The following is an 18,274-nucleotide window of genomic DNA, read 5'->3' on the forward strand; positions in this document are numbered from 1 at the left end:
GGGTCGATACACAGGTTTATTTTTCCTTCTGCCATCTAAGCAAGAACATTACATTGTTCTTCCTGTCACTGTAAGTTTCTGGCATAGATGGATAGACAAAGATATACAGGTACTGTAGTTGCAATTAATACATAATAAGTATCAGATACATTTTGTGAAATTGAATCATTTCCGCAGGACACTCATGATCTCAAAAGGTACACGAGCTTCAACATGATTGGTTTTCTAAGCAATTACAAAATTGTCAACCATCAAAAGTAGTGGTGAATTTTACAGCTGCGTGGGCTTGCTGTAAAGGATAAAGCTGAGGCATTCCATGAGAGATGGTAGCGACAGAAGATTAACACTAAGGGCAGGTTTGTCATGTCAGATTTTCCAAAAGAAATTTCGATGAATTTCAAAGAGAACTTTTGTAGTTTTGCAGCCCATCAGTCGTCATCTTCACCTGCATCTTGTTTAATGACGGGAATCCCTGGAGACAATGAGAAAAAAAAGGCATATTCACTGTACAAAGCAAGCATAGATCAATTGCCATTCCGTTCCTTGTGGGTGAACCTACGTAATTGTGCTGCAATCAATGGAATCAAAGTGAGAATCTTCCTTCGGAGGGCTGGTAGACTTTGCACTGCCTTCATGAAGAAGGTTCAGTTCGAGAGTGGTGTACAGTATGTGCTTGAGAACATTCTCTATCACTAAAAATGTATGTTTGGTTGTAGACTAAATGATCCAATTGGTGTCATTTCAACATTTTGCCTGAAGTTTTATGAAAACACAGAAAAAGACCTTGCAAAAATAAACGAAGCTACTTTCAGCTTTTCCCTGTAGGGCCACCACACCAAGTTCAAGTTCAAGTCAACTTTATTGTCAAATGCGCTCTATGTGCAACATAGAGCACAGATTAAATTTATTTCCTCTCAACCACAGTGCAAACACAGGAGATAGAGAGAGGAGCCGCTGTGGGTGCCCGCGCCGCCATCAACAGAACAGAAGGATTAAGGACACCAAGTCACTTCTATGATATGTGTGGCCCCCATTTTTACAGCGGGTAACCTTCCTGACACAACCCACTCGATTTTTATCCAGCTTTGGACCCGGCAGTGGTTATGAATTGGCGTATAAAGGGTCTTGCCAAAGGACCAATGTGGATGTTATCGTTCACCCTGTCCAGGGTTTGAACACCGGCCCCATGTCTGAAGTCAGCGGTGTTACCCACTGAGTCATCCAGCCGCCTCCATGAAGAACGTTAAAAAAAAGAGATGGAAAGGTTGGGGGCGGGGTTCCACAAATATACATTTGTAGAAGGAATAAACCTTCTCAAAAGAAATGCGTGCAGCAGAAAAAAATGGAGTCTCACTTCCCATTTGAGCGACACTGTATACGGCTTGAGTCTCAATCATTTTCTACATTTGTCCTCATTTTGATGTTTGCCCTGGACTGGTTGCCAGTAAATCACAGGGCACATATAAGATAAAACCAACGATTTACACGCTCACAACTATGGATAATTTAGATTATTCAAGGAACCTTAAATTTTCGTTTTTGAAATGCGAAAGCATAAACATGGTGACAACAGCACTTTTGCAGTATACGATAAACACTGATGAAATGTATTGATAACGTGCACAAGTTCAAGGCGGGCAAGCAGCTGGTAAAATTGCACGAAGTGTGGCCTTGCGAAGTCCACTGCCCACTACTGGCACTTTTGACAATGTTGCAGTCTCTCCATGCATCAATTGAAAATAACAATTGCTTCTCTTTTGTCGTTCTTGTGTAAATATACCCTTATTAAGTCAAGCTGAATTCTAAACTCCATGTGTAAATGTTTTCCTTCCAAAACAAACATCGTGTGCGCGTGCGCGTGTGCGTGTGCGTGTCTGTGTGTGTGTGTGTGTGTGTTTTGTCAACTTCCAGTTCCTTGTAGTAATCCATTGCAAAGAGATTTTTTGAATCAGTATAGAAATGTATCGTATTTACAGACAGTTAGATGACAATCCTTTAAATAGATACTGGTGCTGAAATACTTTACCGTCCAGTTTTGTCAGTCTGGGTAACCTCTTAGTAGCTTCATCCATCCATGTTCCGTCAGGTGAGTGTTTCTCTTCAAGAGGATTTCCCACAAACACCAGATCGACAAGGCATGGGAGATCAGCCAGCTTGGAAAACTCTCCTGCAAACCAACATTTAAAATAAAATGTCATCATGATGTGGGAGGGGGAGATGCTGGCTAGCTTTCGAAGTTTGCACGTCAGTTCTGCATCGGGTGACGTTAGGAGCATAGCTCACCCCAGTCTTTGACGAGGTTATTGGACATATAGAGAACTCGAAGTTTTTTCATCAAATGAACACCCTTCATTTTCTCAATCAGGTTATAAGAGATCCACAACTCTTCTAATGTGTCGCCGACTGCATCCTGCAGGAATCCACAACACACAAGACAATATGCACCTTTCATGTTTTTGCACAACCACATAGAAAATGTTGCAAGTGAAACAAACAGAAATCACCAAAATGTTTACAAAATTGAATGTATATGCGCTCACCAGCCCAGTAAAGGCCTTGATATTATTTCTACCCAATGACAAAATTTTCAAATTTTCTGAAAAAACAGAGAGGAATAAATCAATGTTAACTCTCAATATATGTTTTGTGTGCCGCAACACGTTTTTATGTAATAAAGTCCTTACTGAGTTCTCCTAGATTGGTTATTTTGTCAATGCAATTTGTGGACAGACACAGCTTTCTGTGAATGATACAGCACACAGGGAAAGAAAAGAGGCCAACAGGCAGCCAGGTGGATGGACAGACAGACAGACAGACAAGATACATTAGACAGAGGGACCACTTGCACTTTGCTTTAAAATGGTTCATTTTCATGACTCACTCGCAGTTGGGGATTTTGCCAAGAGTGGAGTCCAACTTTTCAATCGGAGGAATTTGACAATAGAGCTTAACAACTGTGGCCTCGCTGCACTTCTCTCCGGTCTTCTCCTCCTGAACACAAAGAAACAAAAATTGAAAACGGGTATACAAATCAATTTTTGGTCCACTGTTTACAAGCTTTTATCGAAACACAGGTTAAAGTTTATAGAGTAACTGAATTTCAAAAATCTTGTCTTTATGCCACTTACCCATTTGGTCAGGGCTTCTTTTATTGTTGTTGCTTTCCCCTGGAAACAATACCAGAAACCAAACAAATGAACGAAAACTGTCATTCCTGGTATTTGGTTGATTTTCTGTTTTCGAATGAACACAAACACTCTCGTGATTTATCCGAACACGCAGTGACGCTATTATTATTCCATACGGTGTTTGGCCTAATGTTAATATTGTTATATGACGTCCTACCAAACAGTTACAGAGAGAAACGGTAATACTGTAAATGCTAAACAGAATAATAAAAATTCGGCGACAAACAACTTACCACCATTTTCGATTTGCTCCTCCGGTTGCTATGATACAGTAAACATATCAACTTGCGCTCGCGCAGTATCGCCGACACAAGGGGTTACCGCCCACTTTTTTATTGCGTCCCAGGCAAATAAAGAACTCCTTTGGTTCCAAAGCTTTATTGTGTCACCGATGCAATGCTTGCAATGGTTCTGATGGAATTATGCAAAGTAAAGACTCTTCGTGAGGTTGTCGTTTCCCTCCCCAGAAAAAAAAGGAAAAGAAAAAAAAGGAAGAAATTGAAAATAAGCACACGTTGTACATACGCCCAAATTTCAGTTATTTTTCTGGCACTTTGTTCAGATCATACCTGTCCCAGATCCATAACACCCACATTATTTATATTCTAAAAGAAAACAGCAGTAGGCAGAGTCCTCTTACAAAAGATTTAATCCTTTTGAACCACTAGGTTCATTTTCTATATTCAAATTTTGACAATGGGAGCATGCAAAATTATTGAACTGCACTGGTGCTGTATTTAGGTGTTTTTGATGTCTTGCCTCAGATACATCCAACAGTTGGAATGCAAGTCAAGTCAATAATAAAAAAAAGGGGGTGGGGGGAGAAAGAGAGAGAGAGCGAGAGAGAGAGAGAGAGAGAGAGAAAATTAAGAGGCCAAACATATGGATGCGGTCTGTGAAAGGAAACATTCAAATGTACTTTCCATTTAGTAAGAAAAATAACCCCAGCCTATTCTTACTGTGCCCTACCCGTATCCGTCACTTCCAAGTGAGAACATTGATAAATATTTTAATTTTATAATATATATATATATATATATCCACCTTTCCAGTCCTGCTTCATTTTTAACAGTGAGAACGCATAGCCTAGTAAATACCAGCCAAAGCAATGTTGTACAAGCAAAAAAGGGGGAAAAAACTGCTTGGCATCCAGAAGATTGAAAACAGTCATCTTTCCTTTCCTCTCTTTGGTAATTTGCAAAACAAAAAAAAAATCTACATTAAAAAAAATTGAACATCTCTTCTCTCCTTCAATTTATCTTCCATTTAATTCCATACAGTTTCTCCATAGGATAATATGCACCTGTTTCTGAGATTAGTACAAGCGCACCCATTGTCAAAGTTATAGTTTCCTCTCAAATTGTAGACATTATCCCACTCAATAATTTCTGAATGGTAGCTCGTTTTTTTTTTTTATGCTTATGTTGCCCGATACATTATCTGTGCCAGTTTAAATTTGTAAATCTATCAGTTTTAAAGCATTTGACTTCGGAAACAGGTTATTTGTATGATTGCGAAATCCGGCCTTGTGTACAATTGTCATAGCTTTTTCTTCTGCTTTTGTATAAATTCCCCCATAGCTCCACGTCAAAGTTCAAGCATGGTTGGAAAAACAATACAACATATACAACATTTTCTGTTCCAGAATGTTCAACTTTTGCACCAGATTCTATGGGATTATGGGATTGAAATGGTCAAAAGAGCATCTGATTTAAAACCACAACAGCTGAATTTGATCATGCATGCTCCAATTCCAAAGGCAGATCAGCAACACCACTTTGTGACCAGACATCAGGTTGTGTTCTCCAGCCAGAAAAACTGTCCTGCTCATTGAACTGACGGTGTCCTGGGAAGAGGGCCTGGAGGCTGCTCACGACAGGAAGCGTGCAAAGCACACTGGCCTGGTGGCAGAGTGCAGTGAAAGTGATGCACTGCAAAAGCTCTACCATGTTGAAGTGGGTGAAAGAGGGCATTGAGGGAGTGTCAACATTGCACCAACAGTATTAATTTATCCCTCATTGCCAGATTTCACAGGGCAACCCTTGAACCCTTACATCTCAGGAACTACTGGCTCATAAATAAGGTATTGTTGGAAATGGAATTCAAGAAGAACTCTCAATCTGCAATCATTTAGAACAGGGGTGCCCAAGTTGATCCGAGGTGTCTAGAGGAAAATAACAAACAAACAAACAAACATTTGTGTCTCTTTGCATGTTAGTAATATGTTTTTTGTGTTAATGCACACTGCACCCTAATCATTCAATCAGTCTCACTTTCACAAAAAGTATTTAAAAAAGAAAATAAAATAAAGCAGCTCATCTTTAACCTAAGGTGACGTGTGAGTGCGTCACCGGAGGTTGTTAGCACTCAGCAGTCTGTAGTTGCAGCTTGTGATCAGAGGTGTTGCGCAATATCTTTTATCGTTATTATTCTCATTCAGAGTTTGTTTTGTACAATTCACTGAGGGGACGGGCAACGAATGGGAATCTGGAGGGGCGAGAGAAGCATTTTAAAACGGTACACGTGAGCTACGATCGTTACCAGGCTGCCTAAGTGTGTCGCATGCCTCAGCGTCAGGCTATTGTTCATGTGTACGTGCGTGCGTGGTAACGGGTCGACTGCGGGAGGTTTGGTTGATCGAAAAGTAGATTTATGGTCCAAAAAGTTTGGGCACCCCTGATTTAGAAGATTAGTTTTAGTATCTTGACTTTTTAACTGTAATTTGACCTTGTGGATCACATGACCTTGACATCTGCGGTGGGTAGATTAGTTTTAGTATCTTGACCTTTTTAACTATGATTTGACCTTGAAATTGACCTTGTGGATCACATGACCTTGACATCTGAGGTGGGTACCTCCCATTTCATGAGATTTGACTGACTGCACTACACGGATTGATGTATAAGAACCTCTCAAAGAACGAACTTCGCTGTTTGCCTCGATCATTCGGGATATATTATCTCAGTATCATGAATAGTGACTTACAGAAGTTAGGTTTACATCCGCAGAGAATATTTTTTCCAGATGGACTTTGCTTTCATTTCATTCGTGATGGTTCTGAAACCATGATGCAAATGATAAGAAGCACGGCGAAGATATACTTTATAAGAGAACATTTATAATCACATTCTTACTGATGAAAGCTGTATGAAGTGTTTCTCCCAGACTTATTGGTCCAACTGTAAGCCACACATTTGCCATTAAAACACAAAATAATGTGAAAATGCATCGGAGAAATCAATGTATTCAAGTTTGGCACACTTATCGAATGGCAACGCAAGATGGCTGCCGATTGCGTCATTTTTCGGTGCACACATTGCGCACCCTCATTGGACATCAAAATGAACGAACGGTACGCCCCCTCAAATCGTCACTCCCTAAATCAGGTTACGCCCCCATCTTGCTGTCTGTTTTGAGACCTGTCTCGGGTATCCTCTTCAAGTTGGGTTATTAGATGTCTCCATGAAAACATATTGGCATTATTGGCACTACTTATACAGCACAATGGAGATTTATATTTCAATTACACCTATGTGCTTGGTAATAAGGAAATGCGCATCCAGTATTTGTTCTGAAATTCTGTTGTACAGCATCTTGCATGATTAAGCGCTTGTTGGTAACTAGTAGTTGTTGGGACCAAACATTTAGCTCTGGAATTTAAATGGGATTTTATTCTTGTACATAATGCTTGCAACTAGGATATAAAATGTGTTCCTGTGTGAAGCGTGTGTTTTTATGTAGGGAAAAATGTGCTTTTATTTATAGCAGACCTTCAGTTGGTAAACTACACAATCTGGTTTTTCAAATGATACTTAATACTTATTTTTTTAACCTAAAATAGCACCAAGGTCGATTTCAAACAGAAGTGTATAGGCGCGAGCGTACACGCGCCAGCACGCGCAGGCAGTCGTCCTCCAGAGGTGCAACGGCAGCTCACACTCCCCAGCACTGTTTCTCTTATGTGCTGTCACAGTGCAGACAGCGGTTGTAAACATGGCGACGGACGGGATGGTGCTCACCAATCACGACCATCAGACCCGAGTGGGAATTCTAACAGGTAAGAAAGCGTTTGAGTGCACATGCCCCCAAATTGAATGGGCATGTGCCGTCTACGCGTCCCTTGCCGCTGCTCGACCGTGTCACAAAATTAGCTCTTTCCACTGCAGAGGAGCTAGCCGTGGTTAGCCAGCATGCTAGCCGGTTCCGTTTGCTGTCAATGGTCTACATTAGCAGCTAGCTGTTTAACAGGTCTGTCAGATGTTGAATACGCTCTGAACGACGGACGTGCATTTCTGTATGAATGTGTGTCCTGCATTTAGTCGACGTGACATGGAAATACTTTATGGCACATCCAACACCATGATTTTAGATACATTCACGCTATAACGAGATATTCTAATCAGCTCCGAGCGACAGAATGAACGTAGACGTTGGGAAATACTTTCAAAATTAGGTGTTATCCCCGCACCACTAGGAAGTGTTTCAACGAGCCTCAATATAAATGGCTACTTTTATTTTGAAGATAAGTGTTTCATTTCCTGTGAAGCTCTATTGACGTTGCTACCTTGATGCTGGCAAGTGGCATAATTTCTAGCAGCGTAACGACTGTGCAACCCCACCGAGCCCATGAGCTGCATTATTCATGTATTTTGACAAATTTGTTGCCTATTTCTACGCGTGCATTTCGTTTTCATGACTACGATGTCACTTTGACAGACGCTTCGTCTCTTCTGCCTGCTTGTGTAATCTCCCTTTAAGAGAATATTCATTTGTCAATCATAAATCGTGCGCTTGCACATTTAATCAGCAGACGAGAGCCGTCAACCGGGCAAAATGAATTCTCTTCAGCAGGTTGTTTAGCAGCTTCTCTAATTCGCTTCGCCGATGTTTTCCTTTGAATCGTGAGGAGTATAGTGACTATAGCGTCCATCGAGTCGTGTGGCAGTCACCAGTAGGCCTACTGCCATCTCTCTAAGGCAGGAGGAGACGTGCTCAAAATGCTCAGAGGATGCAAGCCAGCAGCTGACTTGGAAGGCTGTTGTCGTGGTTTTGACGAGGTAGCGTTTTGTATGCAAAACACTGCTGACCGGAGAGTTGAAGCTCACACCCTCTTGTCACGTCAGTGCAGTTAATGAACCAATCATGACATTCATGACCTGGACTTAAAATGGAACAATTTAATGCTGCATCTTCTTGGGTGTGCAAACAGAGATTTGGGGAGCTTTCAAAATACTTTCGACCGCCCCACTTCAACCAATTAAACAAATATTACTGGAAAGGGGATCCTCTTCTCAATGGTTCAATTTAATTTTCTCCATCCAGTTCCCAGCCCCTGCTTGTTGTTGACCAAAGAATCTAACTTGTTGTGGGAGCTGAAATATTTTGGAATCTCTAAAGTCAAGTACAGTGCGTCCTCAATATGCGGCAGATTTCCACTCCTGTGGCGACAACATGACCCAAGTTTGTACGCAAGGCAGAGCATGCTAATGTAAAAGTGAAGTCCATGTCAGTAAAAAATTGTATAAAAAAAACTCGATGACCATAAATATAAAACAATAACATGGAAGTCAACAAATAATTAACTGTTCAACACACCGTTACGGCCTTTTCACACAACACTTAGCAATGCGCAGCATGCCGTCAAACGCATTAATTGTGCATTTGCTGCGAGCAAGTGGGGATGGAACTCCGTGGCGTGTCCTCTTGTGCTCAACACGAGAGCCCTCTCGTGATGACGTCAGCAGGCGCATCCGAAAGGAGAGAGGCTGGTGGAGTCATTTTAGAGTGCTAACAGCAATAGACCAACCAGCCGGGAAAGCTTCACTGTTATTTCCAAAACGTGCAATTCAAGCAAGAGGAATAACTCAGGAGAAAAATTGAGCCATTGGGCTTGGACATGGAACTGGCAGCGTTTATGGTGAGAGTGAATGTGCTCATGGTTTCAGAAGGCTCTCGTCTTTCTGCTAAATCTAATGAAACAAATATGCAGTTAAATGTGGATGCTGTAAGCATGCAGTTACCACTCAGTCATCATGGACAAAGATCACCAGGGTTCCCGTGAGATCCTAAAAAGTCTCAACAGCATTGCATTTTTTTGTCAATGTGATGTGGTCAAACCTTTTGGTGCAACAAGAAAGGTTTGAAACGAAAGTGGAACCTGTAAACAACCTGTAAAAAGGAGAACAGCTCATCTGTAAAGGTGTGCGTGTTTTGTGGAGCTAGACATTCTTAGGATGTTTGACTTATGTTGGATAAAAAGACGGAGATGAAAATGTGTCTTTTTGTTCAGGAAAAAAAGGATGTGCTTTCATTTTTTCGTGCATTGGGCACAGAAGTAGAAATTGCAAAACACATTCGTCCTCCAGAGTATGCAAACTGAGGTACCCTACATTGTTGCATTTTCACTCCCAAACAAAGCAAATAAATTCAACCCACGCCAGTGGTGTTTCTGAAGGGGCTATGACGTCAATACAGTCCAGTGGCTTGACCTGGACCGATATACATCAATGTCCATTGTCACTACAACCCATCCACGTGAAGTCCAAAAGGGGGCACAAAACTTTGGTAACTTGTGTGTAGTTCCAGGGAGCACTGTCTCGTTTGGCAACAAACGACTCATGAATGGACTTCATCTGACAGGAAAAAAAGATGGGGATCCTTCTCAGAACGATGGGGCACGAGAAAGTTGCTTCATGTCTGATTTGGAAGTGGCTGGCATGGAATACAACAACTTTTGAAACTTACCTGCGATTTTCACACAAAGGAAGATGCCTGTTCACCAGGAGAAAATTCCACAGGCAATGGACCTTGAACTCTGGCCACATCTGAAGCATGTACGGATACCAGAGTTTGAGGAAGATGTGGACCTGCTCATTGGCACCAACATCATACATGGGAGACCTGGGAGGTTGTTGGTGAAGTGGACGGTGGGCCCTGATGACATCAAGACCATCCTTGGTTGGGTTGTGATTGGTTTGCTCAAAGTAGATTTCCAAATGGAAAATCAGTGTTTGCAACCCGACATGACAGGAAACCTCATTTGACTAGCAAGATTGGATCACCTTTGGGTGAGGCAGTTGAAGGGCAAATTGGTCGACTAGTCACAATGACGTTGATGAACAAAACCATTGACTATTAATTTAATAGTAAATGAGTCGTTTATGTATATATTTATTTATTGGACTGTTTTGTGTGGAAACTGGCTTGTCTCCCACTTTTCCCGCCGGCTGAAAGCCTTGGCTGCGATGCACATCCGCAGTAGTGGTAATCCGGGTCATCCGTGTAAAAATGAAGTGTTGTGGGTAATACAGTGTCTAACCCGTGTTAGATACAGAGTCGGAAAGATTAGTCGCATTTTCACCCAAAATACTCAAGAAGATGCAAACCTCATTTTTATGGCAGCACGGCGTTGATAAACGAGCATCTAAAAACGAAGCACATTCTGGCTGATCCATCCATCCATTTTCCGATCCGCTTATCCTCACAAGGGTCGCGGGGGGTGCTGGAGCCTATCCCAGTCGTCTTCGGGCAGTAGGCGGGGGACACCCTGAACTGGTTGCCAGCCAATCGCAGGGCACAAAGAGACGAACGACCATCCGCGCTCACACTCACACCTAGGGACAATTTAGAGTGTTCGATCAGCCTGCCATGCATGTTTTTGGAATGTGGGAGGAAACCGCAGTACCCGGAAAACCACCACACAGGCCCAGGTAGAACATGCAAACTCCACACAGGAGGGGCGGAGCTGGAATTGAACCCCTCTGCACTGTGAGGTCGACGCGCTAACCACTGGACCACCAGGCTGCCCATTCTGGCTGATGATTGATTTCATTTCTGACATAGAACCAGCCTTGTCTGAAAGCTAGCATTAGCAGACACAGGCTACAGTGTATGTTTGATGTACCGCGATGTCCTGTTTGGTGCACTGATTGTAACATCTACTATGAATTACGGATGTAACAGTCAAGACAACTCCGATTTTTAACAACCCAACTGGTCGCATATATCGAGGCCATGTTTGATCAGGTCAGGGTGGCTTGATGGAGACTGCAAAAAGGAACTGGTTGAGTACAGGATGGTGACCCATCTGTTTGGTGCCACATCATCTCCAATCTGTGCCGTCTTTCGCCCTTCACGTGTGCTGAGGACAATCGGAACACTCTGCTGCTGCATTTTTATGTGTATGACTGTCTTGTGCCAAATGCCATTGACGAAGAATGCCTGTCCCATCGTAAGAAGGTCAGTGAGTTGTGTGCCAAAGCTGGTTTTACTCTCCTGAAGTAGATCAGAAAACATCAGCCAATCCTTGCTACTCTTCCCCCAGAGGAAATACAATACAATACATCTTCATTTAAACAGCACTTTCACAGGGCCAAGGAAGTTAAAAACTTGGATTTGGACAGTGATGTCTTACTCTTTAGCCTTAGCAATTCCTTTAACCACCAAGTATGACACACCAGTCTTGAAGGCTCCATTGACTCATTGGAGAGCCGCCACGTATTGTGCAGTGTGGGTTTCGTTCTTCTGTGGGAATAATCTGTCTTTGTAAATCCATATTTCAAGTAGGTCTTCGCATGATTAGATCCATCAGACCGTGGCCGCAAGCTGATGTGTGCTTGGGCTCTGTAGCAGGACAATGGTCCAGTGTTGCTGAATTAGAACAATTCTGATTGGAAGAATGGGCCAAAGTATATGCACAGAGATATGAAAAACTCATTGCTCGTTGCAGAAAGGGTTTGATGTCAGTTGTTGTTGCTGAGAATGGCCCAACCAATTATTCGGTTTCGAGGGCAATCGCTTTTTCCACACAGGGCAAGGTCGCGATGAATGTTGTTGTTGTTGTTTTTTTTTTTGTCATTAATAATTAAAGATAACAATTTATAAACTACACTTGATGTTTGCTTGGTTTATCTTTATCTGATTTTTACTTTTTTGTTTGATTTTAAAAAAGTGGGGAAACTTCAAAAAAAAAAAACTAAGAATTTGAGAAGGCAGCAAAGACTTCGTCATGGCAATATAGCAGAGTTGGAGGTCAAGTATTTAGATTTATGGTCTGGAGACGTCTTCTCTCGCTGGACAATAGAATAGTATGTATCAAACGTTACAAATCTTAATTAACCAGAATGTTTTCATTGTAGGAATGTAAAAAGTATGCTAAGTTACTCACTTAATATAATCGATTTTACTTTTAGTTTGGGTCCTTAACACGCTCTTCAGGATTTCTTTTCTCCATCCGAATTTTCTTCTCATTCATATGAATATGTGTTATATATTATATAATATATGAAAATGTTACCTTCTTCTCAGTCAGTGACAGTTGTTTCAAGAACTTGGCTGAGGACAGGAGTGGGGTCAACTTGAAGGACCTGGTTCATGATCCGTCACTGTAAGTCTGCCGACACACTAGCACAGACTTTTCGAGATTCCTCTAATTCCCTCTGTCACAACCTGCAGGTTAGGTGGGGTCATTGCAGCCTATAAAATTGTTCCTGATGAGATTGATGAAATCAAGGTATGGGACTCGGCTTTGATGCACATGAAGTCGTAACACTGACATGATGAACATTTTGCTGCATGTACAATGTTCAGGTATTTACTGTATTTTTCAGACCATAAGACACAATTAAAACCCTTTTATTTTTCTCAAAAGAGCGATAGTACACCTTTTAATCCGGTGCGCCTTATGTATGGATGGCTTTTCAGATCGTTGTCTGTAATTCAAATTCCTTCCTATTACGTTAGTGTTCTCATTCTCATCCACATCAAATTGCAAGCAATCATCCATGTTTTCGTCATATCGCAAAGAGAACTACTTCCTGCTTCTGTGTCAAACAATCACGGGAAATGTGGTCCTACTCGCCTAATCCTGGGGTCACAGAGACCGAAGGCAAGCTCAATGTTTCTGGCGGCGCATTCCCAATGTTGTAATGTGGGACCGCTGGGAAACAACGCTGCCAGCTTCCAGTAGCTGCCGGGACCGAGTAACAAAGGTTGGGTCATGGTGAATGCATTGAGTTGTTTTCTCGCCATTGAGCTGCCCGCGAAAATAGCATTAAGCATTAGCCAAAGTAATACCATCACCACTGGTCACCAGATTGACTTGCTATGTTCAATCCTTTTTTTTTTTCGTCTGTCAGAGGATCCCCTCAACTTTTCCTCACACAGGAACCCCCGTGTAATTTCACGGAAAACAACAGCAAGTGAGACATGCGGTGTCACACGATATTTTGCGTCCGTGCTGAAACAAACAAAGTAGTGTTAAATCTATCAAATAAACCTCATAACCCCGTTTGCTTTATGTATGAAAACGTTTTAAAATAGACCTCTTAATTGATATTGGACTGAATAGTACAGTGCTCGTAATGGTCTTTAAAATATGTTCATCTTCATTTTCAAAGAGTTTAAAGCCAGGGTCTCAAACATTTCGGAAAGCGACCCTCGAGGACCTGAGATTGAGACCCACGTTTGAAAAGCTGGCATACAAATTCACATTTCTGCCCATCAAATTTCAGGTCTAAGTTGCAATTGTTAATTCTGAGAATATGTTTTGTACAGGAAACTCTTTTGGAATGGTGTGATGACCAGGAGCTTAATCTTATTCTCACCACAGGAGGAACTGGATTTGCACCACGCGATGTTACGCCAGAGGTACTTGCATGAACGTATTGTTTCATCACTAATATCCAGAAGTATGTTTTGATTTAATGTCTCAATTTATAGGGACTTGACTGATTGCTTTTGAAATTCCATGACTAACTCAGTCCATTGCTTTAAGTCCTAAAGTCTTAATATATACTTTAATACTTTACTTTAATTGATTGCCAACTATCAACCGCTGTTTCAACTTGTAGGCCACCAGAGAAGTAATCGAGAGAGAGGCTCCAGGCATGGCTCTGGCAATGCTTATGGGCTCCCTTAACGTTACACCACTTGGTATGCTGTCCAGGTGAGGATTCGATTTGGTTTCCTCTCATTCCATGTTACTTCTCCTTTCACCAAAATCAGTTTGACTCTAGCTTGGTTCACATGTGCTCATTTACTGTTTTAATTCCAGGCCAGTGTGTGGTATCCGTGGTAAAACTCTGATCATCAACCTGCCAGGGAGCAAGAAGGGCTCTCAGGTAATGTACCATGACTCTGTTCACTCAGATTTTCTGCTACGTTAAACTGATCCTGAAAAGGGTATATTCACTTTACAGTGGATATGACAAGTCTATACCCCCGCCCCCGCTCAAGTGCCAGGGTTTGACTTTCCCCCACCATTGGGATTCTTACCTGTAAAACTCAATGGGTTAAAACATTTTTTTTTAAAAGGGAAAGGAAAATTTGATTAAATCATCTGGTTACACTGCATACATATTTTAAGTATGTTCATAATTAACCAATCACATTTAAATTCATGTTCAATGGGAGTTAATGCACATCTGGCACCAGTGCCTCTGAATAAACTCAAATAAAACTGTTCTAGTAGGCTTTTCCTTTTTTATTTATTTATTTTTTATTTATATATTTTAAATTTTGCAACAATAGTTGGAAGATGTTCGCACCCTTTGCTGTTTCAAACTATGAGTTCCTCCACATTGTCTATAGCAGGGGTGTCAAACTCACTTTTGTCGCGGGCCACTTTGGAGTTACGTCTTCCCTCGGAGGGCCGTTACGACAGTGAAACAGAATCAATGTTTCATATCGTATATTTCATCAAATCGTATAATTACTTGCACACAACAAATTGATCGATTACTAGTTTGTTCAATTATTGTTCAGGTGAGTGTGAACAGGGTAAACAAAAATCTCAACGTTATTGCACATGACATTTCGACATTTCGGGACAGATTTTAGCAAGGATGATTTGCTTTCGCGGGCCACATAAAATGATGTGGCGGGCCAGATATGGCCCCCGGGCCTTGAGTTTGACACATATGGTCTGTCGTTTCAAAAACATCATTCAAATACAAATTACATGTGGGAAAATGCATTAAGGTCCAATGAAATCAAGTTAGAACTTTTTGGCCATAATTCCAGAAGGTATGTTTCGGGGAAACATAAAATAATCGATTAATCTGTCAATTGTTGTGATGATTAATCAATAAATTGGATTTTAAAAAGCATGTTTTAATTTCCATCCCTTTATTCAAAAGCAGGACATTATTTCAAATAAATGGCGCAAAAAAAATGCACAAATTAATTATGATCCTGCTCACCTGTGAAATGGAACGGGATACACGGTAGGAGTCGATGCAAGGGCAAATTAAGGCTCTTCACCCAATTCCATTCATCCAGCAATTTTCTATCCAACTTATCCTCGCTAAAGTCGTGGGTGAGCTTATGATTTAAGTAATTCATCAAAAGCTTGAACACTTCTGTCAGTATAGTTTATCTTCGCAAAATGTTCGTTGCTGCACACATGAATTGTGGGTGGTTCTGTTTGCTATTCTCTCAAGAATGAGAGAGGTGAATGCAATGGAAGGGCAGTGTCATCACACGAATGCCTGTTTTTGCCAGAGTTTAAGTCCCGTTCACCCCAACTGTCATGCGCTCAAAGCACGTCAAAATACCGGTAGGTTAAGTACTGAAGCTCTGGGCTCAGACTTATAGGTCAAGACTGTACAGACTCACAGAAATTTTCATGCTTTAAAAAATGTCAGCCGGAGGAGTTGCTCATTTTGGTCTTTTGATGTCTTGACTTAATGAGTTGCATCAAGAGTACAACTATGTTCGTCAGTTATCAGTCGATCTGAAATAGATCTTATCAAAAGCTCAGAACAGCTGCGGCGGATATGACAAGTTGCACTGTTGCCTAACATTACTTTTTTTTCCAATTGTTTGAAAAACATATAATTTAGCAAGTTTAGCTAATCAACACCCATGCACATTCATACACGCTGAAACTTTGTTAGCCGGATTAGAATAAAACTCGGCACGCATTAGCTGTTTTTATGACTGGGAAATCCTTTAATTTTTATGAATTCAGTTTTTTTTTTTTCCAGGAGTGTTTTCAATTCATCCTTCCTGCTCTGCCCCATGCCATCGACCTGCTGCGCGAGGCCATGGTCAGGGTTAAATCCGTACACGCCGCACTCGAGCAGCTGCCTTCTCCTTCTTCTCTGCTGTCCAACGCACACACCAACACGAATGCCCACTCACACACTATGGAGCGCGGCACTCAGTGTGAGGAGGAGGATGATGAGGAGGAAGACAGGCAGAGAGGTCGACATGCACACCACCACCATCATCATCATCACCAGCATGGCTCCTCCCACATCACCGCAGCTGCTATTGCTGCAAAGGTAACAGACTAACAGGGCATCCAATATTGCTGTTGCAAACTTGATCAGTGAAACTTTTAGAAACCTCGGAGGTCATTTTGGTCATGACAGCACAGATAACAAAGCTATTGAGCGAAATGCAGTTGTGTAGTCTGCAGGATTACAGTACTCTACAAAATTCTTGGGCATCCATTTGATTTGTTGCTTTGGCCACAGCGGGTCTTTTGTGTTAATAGTTTGTATATGTTGCACCAGGTACGACACGATTTCTTTAAAACACTATAATTGGTTCAAAATGTGAATATTGAGCATCCAGTCGGTCCTTGATTTACAGCAAAGTTAGGTTTCTGTGGAACCAACCTATTACCGACCAATAGGAAAGTCATAATTATAGTACGGTACATATTTTTATGACAAACACTGCTTGAATATAAACCAGTCAAATGAAAAACTGTAAATAAGGCAGGGAACAAGTTTAAATCTTACGCGCGTTGTAACCTTGAAATGTCACAAAATCTGAGGACCCCATGTACAAAAAATAAAAACTGATTATATAGGCTATAGTTTCAAGCAAAGACCCTATCTTCCTTGTATCCAATGTTCCCTCTAATTTTCCATGTGGCTGAGCATTAAAAAAAATGACGACCGTATTTTCCGGACTAGAAGGCGCTTCGGAGTATAAGGCGCACCTTCAATGAATGGTCTATTTTAAAACTGTACCGCACCGCATTATAAGGCGCACAGACTAGAAGCCACAATAGTGGCTGCGTCTTAGGTTGCGTTATGCATCCACCAGATAGAGCTACGCTAAAGGGAATACAATACAATACAGCTCTATGTATATAGAGCTTTCACAACTGGCTTCGGCTGTCGCAACGCACTTTACAGAACATTTAAAATACTACGTCCAATAAATCAGAATATTGATCCATGTATAAGGCACATCGGATTATAAAGCACCCTGTCGGCTTTTGAGATAATTGAATGCTTTTAGGTGCGCCTTCTAGTGTGGAAAATACGCTTATTAGTTTTGCCTTGGACATCCAAATGACCAGCTCTGGCCCTGTACTGAGCCAGCAAAAGCGTGCCTACTCGTGGCCCGTGCATTGATGACACGAGGCAGCGCGGAGCTGCAAGAACTTAGTGAATCTCACCACGGATTGGCCATCCACACTTCATACATACAGTGCATTGCGACAATATTCTTCAGTTGTGCACAGATATTCTCATTCAAGCATCTGGGTTCTTTCCACTGAGGGGATCGGTGACTCGACGAGTGGACAGCATGAAAGCTGGACAACGCCACGTGTCCAATTGATGGGCTGTCTAACACATTGCAACCGCTATTCCCTCTAAGCTGCGCGTGTGAGCAATTGCGCACTGCTCTCACCCTCTCAGCATCCATTAAGTTAGAGGAAACATTGATTGCAACTATTTTTGTTTGTTTTCAACCTGCAGAGACTGCACTTTTCACCATGGGAGTAAACAACTCCCAACTCCAAGGTAGACATACAATTAAAAGAGACCAATCCCTCTGCAGGGAAATGTTATATTAGTAAGGTGGTAAATCAACTTTAATATCACTGTAAATAAGCCCCATATAGACCTGAGACTAGGCAAAATGAAACTGGAAGTGGGCATCTTCGAGCAAGGTCTGCGTGACAATGATTGCAAGACACTGCGGTTTTTAGTCTGCTCCTGCACTGTCACCATTTTTGTCTTTAAAAAAAAAAGTTAGACATTCTTCTTCCCGCTTGGTCAACCTCACACACCAAATCAACTTTTCAATAGCTTTTGTATTAGGCTAATGTGAAAATCCAA

General features: G+C 41.6%; 2 protein-coding genes across 5 annotated transcripts in view; one reads left to right on the forward strand and one right to left on the reverse strand.

The window, feature by feature from the left end:
* Positions 1–33: 33 nt before the first annotated feature.
* On the reverse strand, positions 34–3,468 carry dnal1 (dynein, axonemal, light chain 1). Its single transcript, XM_086127577.1, has 8 exons — positions 3,422–3,468; positions 3,129–3,167; positions 2,882–2,991; positions 2,685–2,740; positions 2,541–2,596; positions 2,284–2,410; positions 2,027–2,167; positions 34–472 (listed from the first exon to the last, which is right to left on the reverse strand). Exons 1-8 carry the CDS (start codon positions 3,425–3,427, stop codon positions 429–431), a joined length of 579 nt encoding a protein of 192 aa, XP_085983703.1. The 5' UTR covers positions 3,428–3,468; the 3' UTR covers positions 34–428.
* Positions 3,469–6,956: 3,488 nt separating this feature from the next.
* gphna (gephyrin a) overlaps positions 6,957–18,274 on the forward strand; it is a 32,546-nt gene continuing 21,228 nt past the window's right edge. For 2 of the 4 annotated variants that reach the window (XM_086127357.1, XM_086127358.1), the window contains exons 1-7: positions 7,107–7,245; positions 12,495–12,573; positions 12,642–12,699; positions 13,743–13,835; positions 14,039–14,133; positions 14,242–14,308; positions 16,175–16,474. In XM_086127357.1, coding sequence (XP_085983483.1) covers positions 7,182–7,245; positions 12,495–12,573; positions 12,642–12,699; positions 13,743–13,835; positions 14,039–14,133; positions 14,242–14,308; positions 16,175–16,474 — 756 coding nt within the window. In that variant the 5' untranslated portion in view covers positions 7,107–7,181. Of the gene's footprint in view, positions 7,246–12,494; positions 12,574–12,641; positions 12,700–13,742; positions 13,836–14,038; positions 14,134–14,241; positions 14,309–16,174; positions 16,475–18,274 lie in introns of all 4 variants that reach the window. The other 2 variants (XR_015102675.1, XM_086127356.1) reach the window with 2 other exon arrangements.

Source organism: Hippocampus guttulatus, chromosome 13, assembly GCF_054856545.1.
Source record: "Hippocampus guttulatus isolate MCC_2025c chromosome 13, RoL_Hgut_1.0, whole genome shotgun sequence".
In the NCBI taxonomy this organism is placed as follows: Eukaryota; Metazoa; Chordata; class Actinopteri; order Syngnathiformes; family Syngnathidae; genus Hippocampus; species Hippocampus guttulatus.